At 40.4% G+C, this 13,212-nt stretch overlaps 1 protein-coding gene across 3 annotated transcripts in view; it reads left to right on the forward strand.

The window, feature by feature from the left end:
• The first annotated feature begins 898 nt into the window (after positions 1 to 898).
• Positions 899 to 13,212, forward strand: part of NRAP (nebulin related anchoring protein) — an 89,708-nt gene continuing 77,394 nt past the window's right edge. For all 3 annotated transcript variants that reach the window (XM_014593407.2, XM_014593405.1, XM_014593406.1), the window contains exons 1-5: positions 899 to 1,146; positions 1,470 to 1,564; positions 2,158 to 2,245; positions 8,190 to 8,294; positions 12,862 to 12,966. In XM_014593407.2, the coding sequence (XP_014448893.1) occupies positions 1,075 to 1,146; positions 1,470 to 1,564; positions 2,158 to 2,245; positions 8,190 to 8,294; positions 12,862 to 12,966 (465 nt within the window). In that variant the 5' untranslated portion in view covers positions 899 to 1,074. The remainder of the gene's footprint in view (positions 1,147 to 1,469; positions 1,565 to 2,157; positions 2,246 to 8,189; positions 8,295 to 12,861; positions 12,967 to 13,212) is intronic.

Consider the following 13,212-nt stretch of genomic DNA (forward strand, 5'->3'; position numbering starts at 1 on the left):
TTACAGGCCAAGCCTTATTCTAGGCACTGGAGCTATAGAAGTAGCAACAAGGTCCAAGAACACCGCTTTGATGAAACTTCTATTTGGATGAGAGAGATAAAATTTGAAAAACTAGGTCCATTAATATTTAGTGTCAGGTGGTGACAACTGCTAAGAAGACCATAAAGCAGGGTAATAGAAGGTACTGAGCTGGGGTGTGGACAGGTGAGGCGCCATTTTGTATAAGTCATTTCTGTAAGTCAATAAGGTGACATCTAGGCAGAGATTGAAGGTAGTGACGGACTTTACCAGGACAGAAAGAGAGATTTTGTCTTCATACCACCCCTGCTAAGGCCTGTGAGGCCAAGAGAATAAGCAGAAATGTCTTCCTGGAACACACCTGGATAAATACAGTGGCCAAACACTGAGCGTTCTCATTTGTTCCTATTTTTGCATTCCAGTAGAAGGTCACAGATTCAGGTCTTCTTTAGTTTTTAGTTCTTCTGTTGTGCACATTTTTAGTAGCAAAAGCTAAAATTCAGATATGGTGTTTACCTTTTCAGGGGAGTGAATCAATCCTATTTTATTTCCTATTTTTTGGGAACTGACTTTTCTGCATTAGTCATAAGAAGCATAGAGCTAGCTTTTCTAATTTGGTTGTTGGGTGAGGGCATGGTTAGTCCTTTAGGCTCTTTTCTTGGGTTATGATCACAGCTGGTGTTAAACTACTACATGCTGCCTGATCATACACCAGGATTTGGTTATCCACATCAACATGATGCTGTTGTGAGTTCACTTTTCTATTTAGAGAAGCGTGTCAGCTAGAAATACTTCCACCTTGCTTCCCAGACGCATGCGTGCTGAGCGAGTTGCCAAAATAGCCCCTGGAGTAAGTGGTAGCTTTAAAAACATCAAACTGCTGACTTCAAACTAGAAGGTCAGCAAGGAAAGTGGAAGTTGGATTCTGAACGACTCGAGTGCCCACAAGAATTTAATAGTGGTCGGGATTAGGGAGAGTTGAACAACGAGACTAGGGGGTCCTCCTTGGATATCTTGACTGGTGCCTATCTTTGTCTTCTCTCTTCGGACTTCAAGATGAATGTGCAGGCTTGCTCTAGGTGTGGGTATGGGGTTTATCCTGCTGAGAAGATCAGCTGTATAGATCAGGTCAGTAGACATTTCTCGGTCTTGGGAATAATAACAAAGTGGGAAATCTATCTTCTTACACGTGGGCATGTGGTTTAGTTTGAACTCAGAAAAAATGTATTTTGCTTCTTTTGTTCATTTCTACCCAAGTCTATTATGTCTTCTATGTTGTTGTTGTTTTTAAAAAAGTTATCCCTTTATCTAATATGTTATAGCTCTGTGTAGATTTAAATTTTTTAACATAATTTTATCTTTAAAGCTCAATTTTGTACCCTAACATATAAAAGAATCCTGAGTCTGAGGGAAAAAGAGTAATTGCTAAATCTTTTCTATATGATTTTTAGATATGGCATAAAGCATGTTTCCACTGTGAAGTTTGCAAGATGATGCTATCTGTTAATAACTTTGTGAGTCACCAGAAAAAGCCATACTGTCATGCGTAAGTGTCAGATGCCCCTCCCCACTGCTTTGTGAGTTTTGTATGTTTTTCAATAAATAGCCAGCTAGCCAACTGAAGGTTTGAATCATGTATACATCAGGGGTAAGTCCAAGAAATGTCTTCCCAAAACTGTTCAGTTATATCTAGTCATTGAAGAGATCTAAGTTGAGATTTTATGCAATGCCAGAAAATTTCACATTTCTTATAAGTAAAAGGTCAAACCTATCTATACTGTAGCCTCATGCCAAATGATCAGATATTTGACAGAACAATGTAATTGCTGTGAATACGCACATAGAACTTTGAAGTGTTTTCTTTTAAATAATTTCAGAACCCTTTCCCATTTTTTTTCAGAAAGTTCACAAGAAATCATTTTTAGTTACATTTAATGTTTAAGTTATATATGCTGGCTTTATGTGGTTTGCTTTTTTTTTCTCTAAGACTCATTGCTTAGAAAAGCATGAGCTGAATTATTGTTATATATTTATCAATTTTTAAAAAGTGACTGTACTATCAATTCTAAGATGATGACTATACTGAATCACCTTGGATAAAATACATTTTGAATTTTGATTTGTATCTGGTTTTTGTAGCCATAACCCTAAGAACAACACTTTCACGAGCGTCTATCATACACCATTAAATCTAAATACGAAGAAGTCTGCAGAGGCCATTGGTGGGGTAAGTTACTTAATTTTGCATTTCAAAATAGCCTTTAAAGAAAATTCCTTCTTTAGGTACCTGATGGGGTTTTAAGTGTATCTATCTGTACCTTAATGTGCTTATTTCTTCCACATACACCTGCAAAAGGTATTTAAGTAATATGTGGTACCATGATATTAGAGGCCAATATACAGAATGATCTAGGTTAGATATTTGAGAGGCTTGATTCCAATATAATCTTTGTTTATAATATTTTGTTACTGAAAATTAAAACCCCCTTTTAAGAAGAGATTCTTCAATTTAAGAAGAGATTTCTTAAATCTCTCAGAATTCAGTAGTTCTTTGACATTATTTGCAGGCACTCTTCCCTTGTGAGGTAGGGATAGGTCAAAGACATTTTTTTGGAGATAAAATTTGTTTTGAAAGTTAGTGGGGGCTGGAATGGGGAGGTAGACCAGAAGACCACATTGATAAAGTAGACTTCTTGAAAAATTTATAGTGGTGGTTTGTCAAATAACTGACTGTTAGTTGAACTCTTACATTTATTAAAGTGATGAATCACTTTATTTCTTTTGCTCATACCCACAAGAAGTTGCACTGTGGGATGAAGCTTTAGTTGTTTTCTAAAATTAGAAAATTACCCATGAGGTGAAGTCTCTCTAGTAATCTTTCCACACCCGAGATTCCCTTCCTAATATTACCCCACCTCATACTGACCCTCTTGCCTGCCCAAGCTGCCCTCCTCCTCAAGAAAATGAGTATCAGATGGAGCTGGTGCTGTCACTGTGCAGCTCCCTGTACTTACTGCCAAGATACTTTATTTCACTAAGTGCTTTGCACTAATTTTAAATTTATTGTTATTTTTATTTAATATGCTTATATGGCATTAACTGTAGAGTTGCTTAATTTCTTTAAAATGCATTACAATCCAAGGACATAGATATTATTCTTATTTTACTGGTGAGGAAACTGAGAGTTGCACATGCACCATTGCTTTCTATGGATTCACAAGCCTTATGAATTCATAAGCAGGGCCGGTACGTGGCATGGTGGTTAAGGTTGCTGGACCACCACATGGCCAGCCACAGTTCAAGTCCTGGATCTGGTGACTGGCTTTGTCACTTTCCCTTTCTCTCTCTCTTGCTCTATCCCGGCTTTGCCACTTTCCCTTTCTCTCTCTCTTGCTCTGTCCCTCTCTGATCAAATTAAAACAAACAAATAAATAAATAAGTTAAAGAATTATTAAAAGAAAAAAAGAATTCATAAGCAGTCTTGGATTACTGAGAAAGCTAATTTTTTTAGAACTTTGTTATCTCTTGATACCTAGGGGCAGTGACATAAAATTATAATAAATATTGAATATAGCTCTTACTTAAACAGAGCATCAAGTTCTTTATGTTTGATCACTTATTCTTTACAAGAACCCTCTGTAATATGATCACAGCTGAGCTGAGGTTAAGTAATTTATCCAGTTTCATTCAGCTAGTTGGGTACAAACCCAGATCAGCCTGAGTTTAGAACCTGTATAGTTGGCCCATTTTTATATAAACCTATGGCTAGCAAACTCTTTAGGAAAAAAAAAAAGCATTTGTTTATGTTTACAAATATCTAAATGTTTGAAAAGTTATGTAGCTAGAGTTTGACAGAAGAAAAACAAGGCTACAGTTGTGTAGCTAGAGTTTGACAGAAGAAAAACAAGGAGAATACTTATAAATCAAGGTCCTGTTTGCATATATTACACTCTCTAGATAAAGATTGCTCAAATCTATACTTTTCCACCCCACCCTAAGTCTCAGTAGGCATGTGCTTACAGTCACACAAGAAGTAACACAGTATTTACCTTCCTTTGAGGTAGTAGTGGACTCATTTTCTTTTAACTGCATATGACAGGCCCAACCTGGAGCAAGGCTAGGATTATCACTGATTCTATTTCCAGCCACCGACAGTGATGTGAACTTCACAAGAGACCTTCTTGTGTGTATTTATTTGCATCTATGTGACTCTATGTGTATGTGTATACGTACGTATATATGCACATGGAGAGTGTGTGTGTGTGTGAACATGTGTCTACAAGCATGCATGTGTGTGTATATGTATATGTGTGTATATATTTATGTGAGTTATGTACATGTAGGTCATTACTATGTTCGCATACATGTATGTATATGTGTATGCATGTGGTATATGTTTATGTGTATAGTTGGTGAGTGTGTATATGGTGAATATGTATGTATGTGTGTGTGTGTATGTGTATATGGGGGATGTGTGTGTGTATGTGGGATGTGTGAATGTGTGTATTTGTCTACCAAACACTTCACTACTGAGATCCTTTCCCACCAGGGAAAAATGGAATGGGACAGTGTCCCTTTGAGACCCCAGATCTTACCACAGCCCTAAGGTGTGTAATAAATTAGTTTTTCACTGGGGTCTGGCAGATGGCATAATGGTTATGTCACTGGACTCCGAGATAGTCGACTACAGTTTGAGTCTTGAACCTTGTGGCTTAAGCCTCATGCCAGGCATGTGTGTGGGGGGGCGTGTGCCCAAGATCCTGAGAGGAGAATGGAGGAGATTGCATTGTGACCATCCCCCTGGGATGTCTTTCACTTTTTGTCTTTCTGTCTCTCCAACAAGCACATGTACCCTCTAGCAAAAATCTCAAAAAAAATTAGTTTTTTACCTTATGTATTTGGGCATCTCTCAGATTTGCCAATTGAATAAAAAATAAATTCATTATACATGTGCTAAAGCAAAGAAAGGGATATACTTCAGTGATGATAAGAATGGAGAAAAGTAGGGTGAAGATTTTGAGTTGTCATTTGAAGCAGATCTACATTTTTCTGTTTCCTAAATGCCGCTTTTAGAAAAACAAATCTTTACTAAGATAGCACTTTGTTTTGGTAGGTGTAAATGAAATTTTTAAAAGGATGAAACATCCAGGTTCTCTTCTGTTCAGAGAATGCACTTCCGCCTTTTCTGCTTCCTGACCCTGCTAGTAATGTTGATGGCTTTTTTTCCTCTTCCTATTTCCTCACCGTAATCATAAATCTCATGCTGTGACTTGTCGGGGGTGGGGGTGTGGGTGCATAAAATAAACCCTCCCCAGTGATAGATTTATCCTGGGGAGGAAGAAAGCAAATATAGCTTTCTGGGAGTGGGATGGAATATCTAATTTGTTCACGTGTTGCTGATTTTTTTTTTTTTTTGGAGAGGTTTTTCGCTATAGGGTGCGTGCGCTTGCCAGACAGACAGAGAGACATAGAGACAGAAAGCGAGAAATCCTCCCCCGGGGCCTGGGGTGATGGCGATGCTGCAATCCCTTCTCCTCCATTCTCATCTTGTGATCTTGGGCATGCACACACTCGGCATGAGATTTAAGCCACTGGGTCCAAGACTCGAACTGTGTTCGACTACATGGGAGTACAGCGACACAGCCATGTTGTGTCTGCTGGTCCCGTGTTTCTGATTTTTTTAAATGCATAGTTCCCAAGATGGGCAGTATTACCTCCCTTCATGAGGGACATTGGCAATGTTTTGGAAAGTTTTGATTGCCACAACTGAGGGAGACAGGAAAGTGGTTACCTTTGCATCTAGATGATAGTGACCAGGGAGGCTGCTAAATACCCTGTAATGGCTCAGAGGGGTTCCCCACGACAAATACAACATAACTGGCCCAAAATGCGAGTAGTGCTGCTGATGAGAAACCCTGCCTAACTCTTTGGAGCAGTCATGTTAGTTTCTCAAAACACAAGGAAAAAGGCACATGAAGATCTCCAAATTTATATACTGAAATATACATATTTGAGCTGCATCAAGCAGCTTAAACAGTAGCAAGCCTGGGGGACCAGCAGGTGCTGTGGTGCTAAGGCACTGAACTCCCATGTTGCTGACTGCAGTTTGAGTCGCGTTGGGAGTGTGTGCTCAAAATCCTGAGAAGAGAGTGGAGGAGAAGGGATTGCAGAGTGGCCATCCCTTCTGGGGGGGTGAGGTCTCACTTTCCCTCTCTGGCAAGCAAATGCACCCCACAGCAAAAACCTAAAAACAAAACAAAACAGACAAACAAGAACTAAAAACAAACAAAAAACAGTAGCAACCCTGAATGTCAGTGACAGAAAGTGCACTTGATAGAGAACTAGAATTCCTGTATTTAACCTTTTCTCTGAGTTTATTCATTTCCTCCTTTTCTGTAAAATTGAGAATTTCAACCTCAACTTATAAAAATTGTAGATTTTTTGGGCTCCATCTCAGACCCAATAAATGTTGGTATCTTGGTTTAGACATAAGGCCTTTTGATTTTTTCCTTTTATGTTAATCTTGTTTATGTTCTTATTAAGAAGTGTTTGCATGTCCCAGGGTCATGAAGACATTGTTGACATGTCAGTTTTCCCCAAATTAATTTATACATTCAGTGCGATTCCATTCAAAATCTGGTGTTTTTTGCAGAAATTTATAGATCGATTAGAGTATCTTAAAAAACAAAATTGAAGGACTTAGGTTAATGGATTTTATAAAACTTGTTGTAAAAGCAGTCATAATTAACTCAGTGTAGGATACAAGGTCCACTATATACCTCATGAGCTGCACAAGGTATCTGGGTGATATGAGTATATACAAGAGGCCTTCAAAAAGTTCACGGGGGCAGCCAGCTGGTGATGTAGGGATTAAGGCCCTGGATTCCTACATGAGCTGACCACGATTCGAGTCCTGGACATGGAAATCATGCCGGGCACCTGTGCTTGCATGCCCAAAATCCCAGGAGGAGAATGGAGAAGGGATTGCGGCATGGCCATTTCCCCCCAAAGGATGACTTCTCACTTTTCCTCTCACTGTTTCTTTCTGGCTCTCTCTGGTGAGAGTATGCATCCTATGGCAAAAATCTTAATTTAAGAAAAGAGAGAGAGAGAGAGAGAGAGGGAGAGAGAGAAAGGAAGGAAGGAAGGAAAGAAGGAAGGAAGGAAGAAAAAAGGAAGGAAGGAAGGAAGGAAGGAAGGAAGGAAGGAAGGAAGGAAGGAAGGAAGAAAGAAAGAGAAAGAGAGAAAGAGAGAAAGAAAAAGAAATAATGGAAAATGTGTATTATGAAAGAACTATGCATGGATTTCAAAATTTTGTCCCCAAATAAGCTCATCTTTAATTTTATATTTCTATGAACTTTTTGAAGTCCCCTAGCAAAGTCACTTGAATTATGACTAAGGATCACTGTGATTCAGTGTAGTAAGAATGACCTTTGAATAGACGGTGCTGAAGTGATTGAATATCTGTATGTAAAAAATGAACCTTGGCTCCCATCTCATGCCTATGCACAAAAATTTCATGATATGAAAGGTAAAATAATGAAGGATAGGAGAATACCTTCATGAAATCAGGGAGCCAGCATTTTAACAAGCTCTCTGGGTGATGGCTACACAGACTAAAAGTTAAGAACCACTACTTTAATGTCCAGTGTTTTCTGAGGTTGCTCTAATCTGCATACTTCATGTTGTGTGGTAAGCTCATAGAGACTTTATCACAGTCTTTTTAATTGTGCCACTCGATGTATATATATATATGGCCTCCTATTTCTCACCCTCTGCCATTTCCCATCTTCTTCCCACCCTGTCTCTGGTTTCTTCAGTTGCTTCCCATTCCTTTATTCTTTCTCACATCGTATTGATTCACAAAATATCTTAATTAATCTAAATACTTTCAATAGCATTCTTTATTTTCTTTCTCTCTTCTTAAAAATTTCTTTCTTTCATGAGAGAGAGAGAGGAAGAGAGAGAGAGAGCGAGAGAGACAGGCGCCAGCATGGCTGCAATCCACCCCAGCTTCCGCCGGCCAGGGTCACCAGTACTCAGGCACGCTCGGCATGTACAGAGAGGCCATGGGGTATGAACCAGGGACACTCTCACACCGCCATGCCACTGCAGCTGACCTCTTTGTCCTCTTTGATGGCAGTATTACTGACAACATCTTTATTGTTCAGATGGGTGACCAAGAAGATGGTGAACGGTTTAAATCCGTTTTTCAATGGGATATGAACTCCAAGGATGGAGCTGGTGCCCCTGACCGACAACCCTTAGTGAATGAGGTGAGAGAAGCGTGGTAAGTGGGTTTTGAAAAGGAAAGATGACACACTATGCAAATGAAATGTATTACTTTTGGTGAAGATCAGTTCGGTTTTCTTTTTTTCTTATTTTTAGATTTTGCCATAGGGCATATGCACTGGCAGGAGAAAGAGAGAAGGAAAGTGAGAAATCACACCCTAGGGGGGCTGGCCATGCTGCAATCCTTTTTTTCTCCACTCTCCTCTTGGGAGTTTGGGCATGCATGCACACATACCCAGTATTTTTTGTAAGCTGCCAGGTTTAGGACTTGAATCTTGGAGTCAACCATGTAGTATCCAACACTTTAACTCCCACACCGCCTACTGCCCCCATGTAATTTTTCTTTCGTTCGGTCTGTAATCCCAGTTGTCCATGGCAAACCTCCATCAGCCTGTTTTAGCAGCATCTCGACTCTATTGTTCTAGTCCATGTTCACGGTCTTCTCCCTTCTCACCACTGTATTTCTGGTACAGTGAGCAGTCACTCAGGCTTGAAACCAAGGCTGCTCTTTCTTCCTCTGACACTTCACTTCCTTCCTCCCCATTTCAGTCCCACTTCTGATCCTGTCATTTCTGCTGGGACCTCTGTGAGGCCTTCCAGCAGAGCCTTCCCTCTTCTGCATGTCCCTCCCTCCAGCCTGTGGTGCTCTCATTGGTCTCACACAGCTTCCTGGCTGTCCTTGACTCTTCCCACCACTACTCTATGTTGACAGCTTCATTGTTTCAAAATTCCATGTATTTTTCATTGCACACATAATTCTTTCATTTATCTTATTGTAACAAAGTCCAAAGAGTACAAAGGTAATACCTTATCCACCACCTCTAATTCCAGTTCCCTATGTGAAAGTGCCCACTGTTACCAATCTTGTGGGTATCCTTCCAGGCTTTTCTCTGTCCTTGTATAAGTAAATAGCTCTATCTGTATCCTTATATCATTTCTACATTTCTCTCTCTCTCTATCACCCTCTGTCCTTCTAGTATTTACCTTTGGATATGCCGACGATGACGTATTGAGAGACTTTAGATGAATTATATTTAACCCCTATTTGCTTCAATTTTCTCATCTGCAGACAGTTTGTACTTCACAGAGCTATTGTGAAAAATTAAGAAGTGGATACATACAAAGATCTTAGAACAATGATAGGTACAATAACTATCAGTTATTTTTCCTGAAAATTATATATGTATACTTCTAGTAGAAATATATATGTTTGTTTTTGCATGAAACAATATGCATTATTTTGCAGCTAGTGTTTTTGACTCAATGAATATCTTGGAAATACTTCCATGTCAGCATCCTTTTAAGCTGTCTTGGATGGGTATATCATTTGTGTTTATCACTAAGCATGACTGTACCATGCTGGGACCAGCAGTTAGTGTAATGGCTATGCTGCTGAACTCCCATGTAGCCAACTGTGGTCCAAGTCCCGGACCTGGTGGCTTAAACTCAAGCCGGGCATGTGTGCATGCATGCCCAAGATCTCGAGAGGAGAATGGAGGAGAAAGGATTGCAGCGTGGCCATACCCCCCCGGGGGGGCTGATTTCTTGCTTTCTATCTCTTTGTCTCTCTCTATCTTTCTGGTGAGCGCACGCACCCTATAACAGAAACCGCTCAAAAAAAGAAAAAAAAGAATGAATGTACCATGCTATTGCACTGGTGGGCAAAGGTATTTCCTTTTTTCTTTTTCCTATTACAAAGTTACAATGAACATCCTTGTTCAAGACCTCTTTTGGGCACAAGTGAGTGCCTCTGTAGGATATATAATGAAGAAAATGAGGGGGATAGTTTATTTTTTTTTTTTAAGTTTTTGCCATAGGGCTTGTGTCCCTGACAGAGAGAGAGAGAGAGAACACAGAGAGAGGAAAAATGAGAAGCCTCCCTCTTGGGAGACTTATGTGCTGCAATCGCATCTCCTCCATTCTCTTCCTGGAGTTTTGGGCATGCATGCACACACGCCTGGTGTGATTTTTCAAGCTGTCAAGTTCAGGACTCACACTATATTCAGCCGTACAGGAGTCCAGTGCCTTCACCACGCTGCCTACTGGCCCCGGATGTATGCCTTTGTAATGGTAATGGAGACTGTCCAAGTGCTAGATTATGTGGCTGTACATTTTATGCTCCCACAAGTGGAATAGAGAATATCTGTTTCCCACATTCTAACCAATACTTGCTATTATTTATTTTTTTAAAGAATTATTTTAACTTTATTTATTTTATTTTTATTATTTATTTATTTTAATTTGACCAGCGAGAGAGAGAGAGAGAAAGCAAGCTGCCGGGTCCAGGACTCGAACCACGGTCAGCCATGTGGAAGTCTAGCACCTTAACCACCACACCACCTGCCAGCCTCAATACTTGCTATTATTGTATTACATAAATGTTTGGACAATCTACACCTTGCTGATTTCATTTGGATTCCCCTGATCAGTAGAGTGGCTGAGCATATTTTCACACATGAGTTACCTGTCTTTCTAGATCTCAAAGGCTGGCCCTGTCAATCCTCCAACTTGTTCCACCTCCAGCCCAGCTAGTTCCGCATTTCTTTAAGTTCAATCAAACGAGTTCCCCTGGTCTTTCATACAGAGCCCATTGCTGCTTCCCTGCTTTTATTTCTGACAGTCCACACTCCTGATTTATTGAATCTGTTATGTGCTAGACATTGTTCTAGGCTTTGGGGATCATTGAACAAGACAGGAAACCTCTGCCTTCATGGAACTGACCTTCCAGGGTGAATGCCATTCTTTCTCCTTCTGCTTCTGTTAACTCGTCTCATCCCTGGAGGTCAGCTTAAATTCCATCTTCCTGCCCACAACAGGGCCTATCTCATACAGATGGCTTTTTAAAAAAAATCCTCTTCCATATAGTATCTTTTTTTTTTTTTTGGAGAGGTTTTTTGCTACAGGGCATGTGCCTAGCCAGACAGAGAGAGACAAAGAGAGACAAAGAGACAGAAAGCGAGAAATCACCCCCCAGGGGGGATGGCCACACCGCAATCCCTGCTCTATTATCCTCTTGGGATCTTGGGCATGCATACACACACGCCCGGCGTGAGTTTAAGCCGCCGGGTCTGGGACTCGGACCGCGGTCGACTACGTGGGAGTCCAGCGACATAGACATTACGCTAACTGCTGGTCCCTCATATAGTATCTTTAAACACACTTTCTAATGGCTAATTGTTTCATGTGTTGGTTTTATCTCCCTAGATTGACTGTAAGTGTCTTAAAAGAGGAACTTTGTCTTATTATTTTTAAAAATTAATTATTCATTATTATTTGTTTGTTTGTTTGTTTTGGAAAGGCTTTTGCTATAGGGCGCATGCACTCGCCAGAAAGACAGAGACAAAAGTTGAAAATCACCCTCCTGGGGGGATGGCCACAGTGCAATCCCTTCTCTACTCTCCTCTCGGGATCTTGGGCGTGCACGCACACATAATCGGCATGAGTTTAAGCCACTGGGTCCGCAACTTGAACCATGGTCGACTGCGTGGGAGTCCAGCAACATAGCCATCATGCCAACTGCTGGTCCCTATTATTATTTTGTAATTTGACGAGAGAGAGAGAGAGAGAGAGAGAAAAGGAATGTGAGAAAGCAAGCCGCCAGGTCCAGAAGTCAAACCATGGTTGACCATGTGGGAGTCCAGTGCCATGGACTACCATGCCACCTGCTGGCTGCCTTGTCTTCCTTTCGCTTATTTTTTCTCATGATGTTCATTGCTTAACTCAGTGTTAGGCACATAAAAGGTAGTAGGCTTTTAACGCTTGTCTAAATAGTGTTGATTATTCTCAGATTGCCTGTCCACAGTGATTTCCCACTGTTCAATCTTGTGCAATGAAATGTTAAATTATATTTAAAATTAGTCTATGATGTAAGTGAATCTGAGAAATTTCAACTATTTAGAATATTGGGTAATTGTCTATTTGGAAAAAAATAAATGTTCTAGTTAACTAAGATCCACCTACCAATATTTTATAGTTTTGTTTGTTTTTTTATTTTTTTATTTTTTTATTATTTTTTTTTTTTTGCTATAGGGCATGTGTCAGAGAGACAGAGAGAGAAAGAACATGATAAAACACCTCCTGGCAGGAGGGATGGCCTTGTCACAATCTCTTCTCCTTCAGTCTCCTCTCTGAATTTTGAGTACGCACGCACACATTCCTGAAGTGTCTTTTGAGCTGGCAGGTCCGGGACTCCAACCGCAGACCTGGCCATGTGAGATCCAGCTGCCCCAACCACCATGCCACTGGCTGGCCCCCCAATAGTTTATAGTTTTGAGAGGATTTTTATCTTATAGCATATGGTGTTAGGGCAAAGCTGTATGGGGTTAAGAATCAAGGAACATGAAGGCCTCTAGAAGCTGTGAAAGACAAAGAAACATATCTCCCCTAGAACCTCTGGAAGGTACCAACTCTGTTGGCCCATTTTAAACTCCTGACTTATAGAACCAAATGACGGTTTAGGAAACCGTAGGGAGAGTGGGAAAAGTAGGGGGACCTTGCCCACCCACTGTGTGGGAGCATGCGTTTGTAAACGTTTGTGTCTTTCCTTGACAGAGAGCTTACTGGACTGGATATGGGGAAGGGAATGCTTGGTGCCCAGGAGCTCTGCCAGACCCAGAAATTGTAAGGATGGTTGAGGCTCGGAAGTCTCTCGGTGAGGTAAGGGGCCTTGCAATTATTTCAGCAGCTGGTTTAGCAATTAGTTAGCAAGTAGTTTGAATATTCCTTTATTTTTAAGATGTGGAAGACAGAATAGTATCCCCCTTCCCCAGAGATTCCCATGTTCTAGTTTATAGAATTTATGTATCTTATATGGTCAAAGAGACTTTGTAGGTGTGATTAAGTTAAGGGTCTTAAGATAGGAAGATTACCCTGGATTATTAGGGTGGGCCCAATATAATCATA

Source organism: Tupaia chinensis, unplaced genomic scaffold (assembly GCF_000334495.1).
Source record: "Tupaia chinensis unplaced genomic scaffold, TupChi_1.0 Scaffold140534_1, whole genome shotgun sequence".
NCBI classification, from domain to species: Eukaryota; Metazoa; Chordata; class Mammalia; order Scandentia; family Tupaiidae; genus Tupaia; species Tupaia belangeri.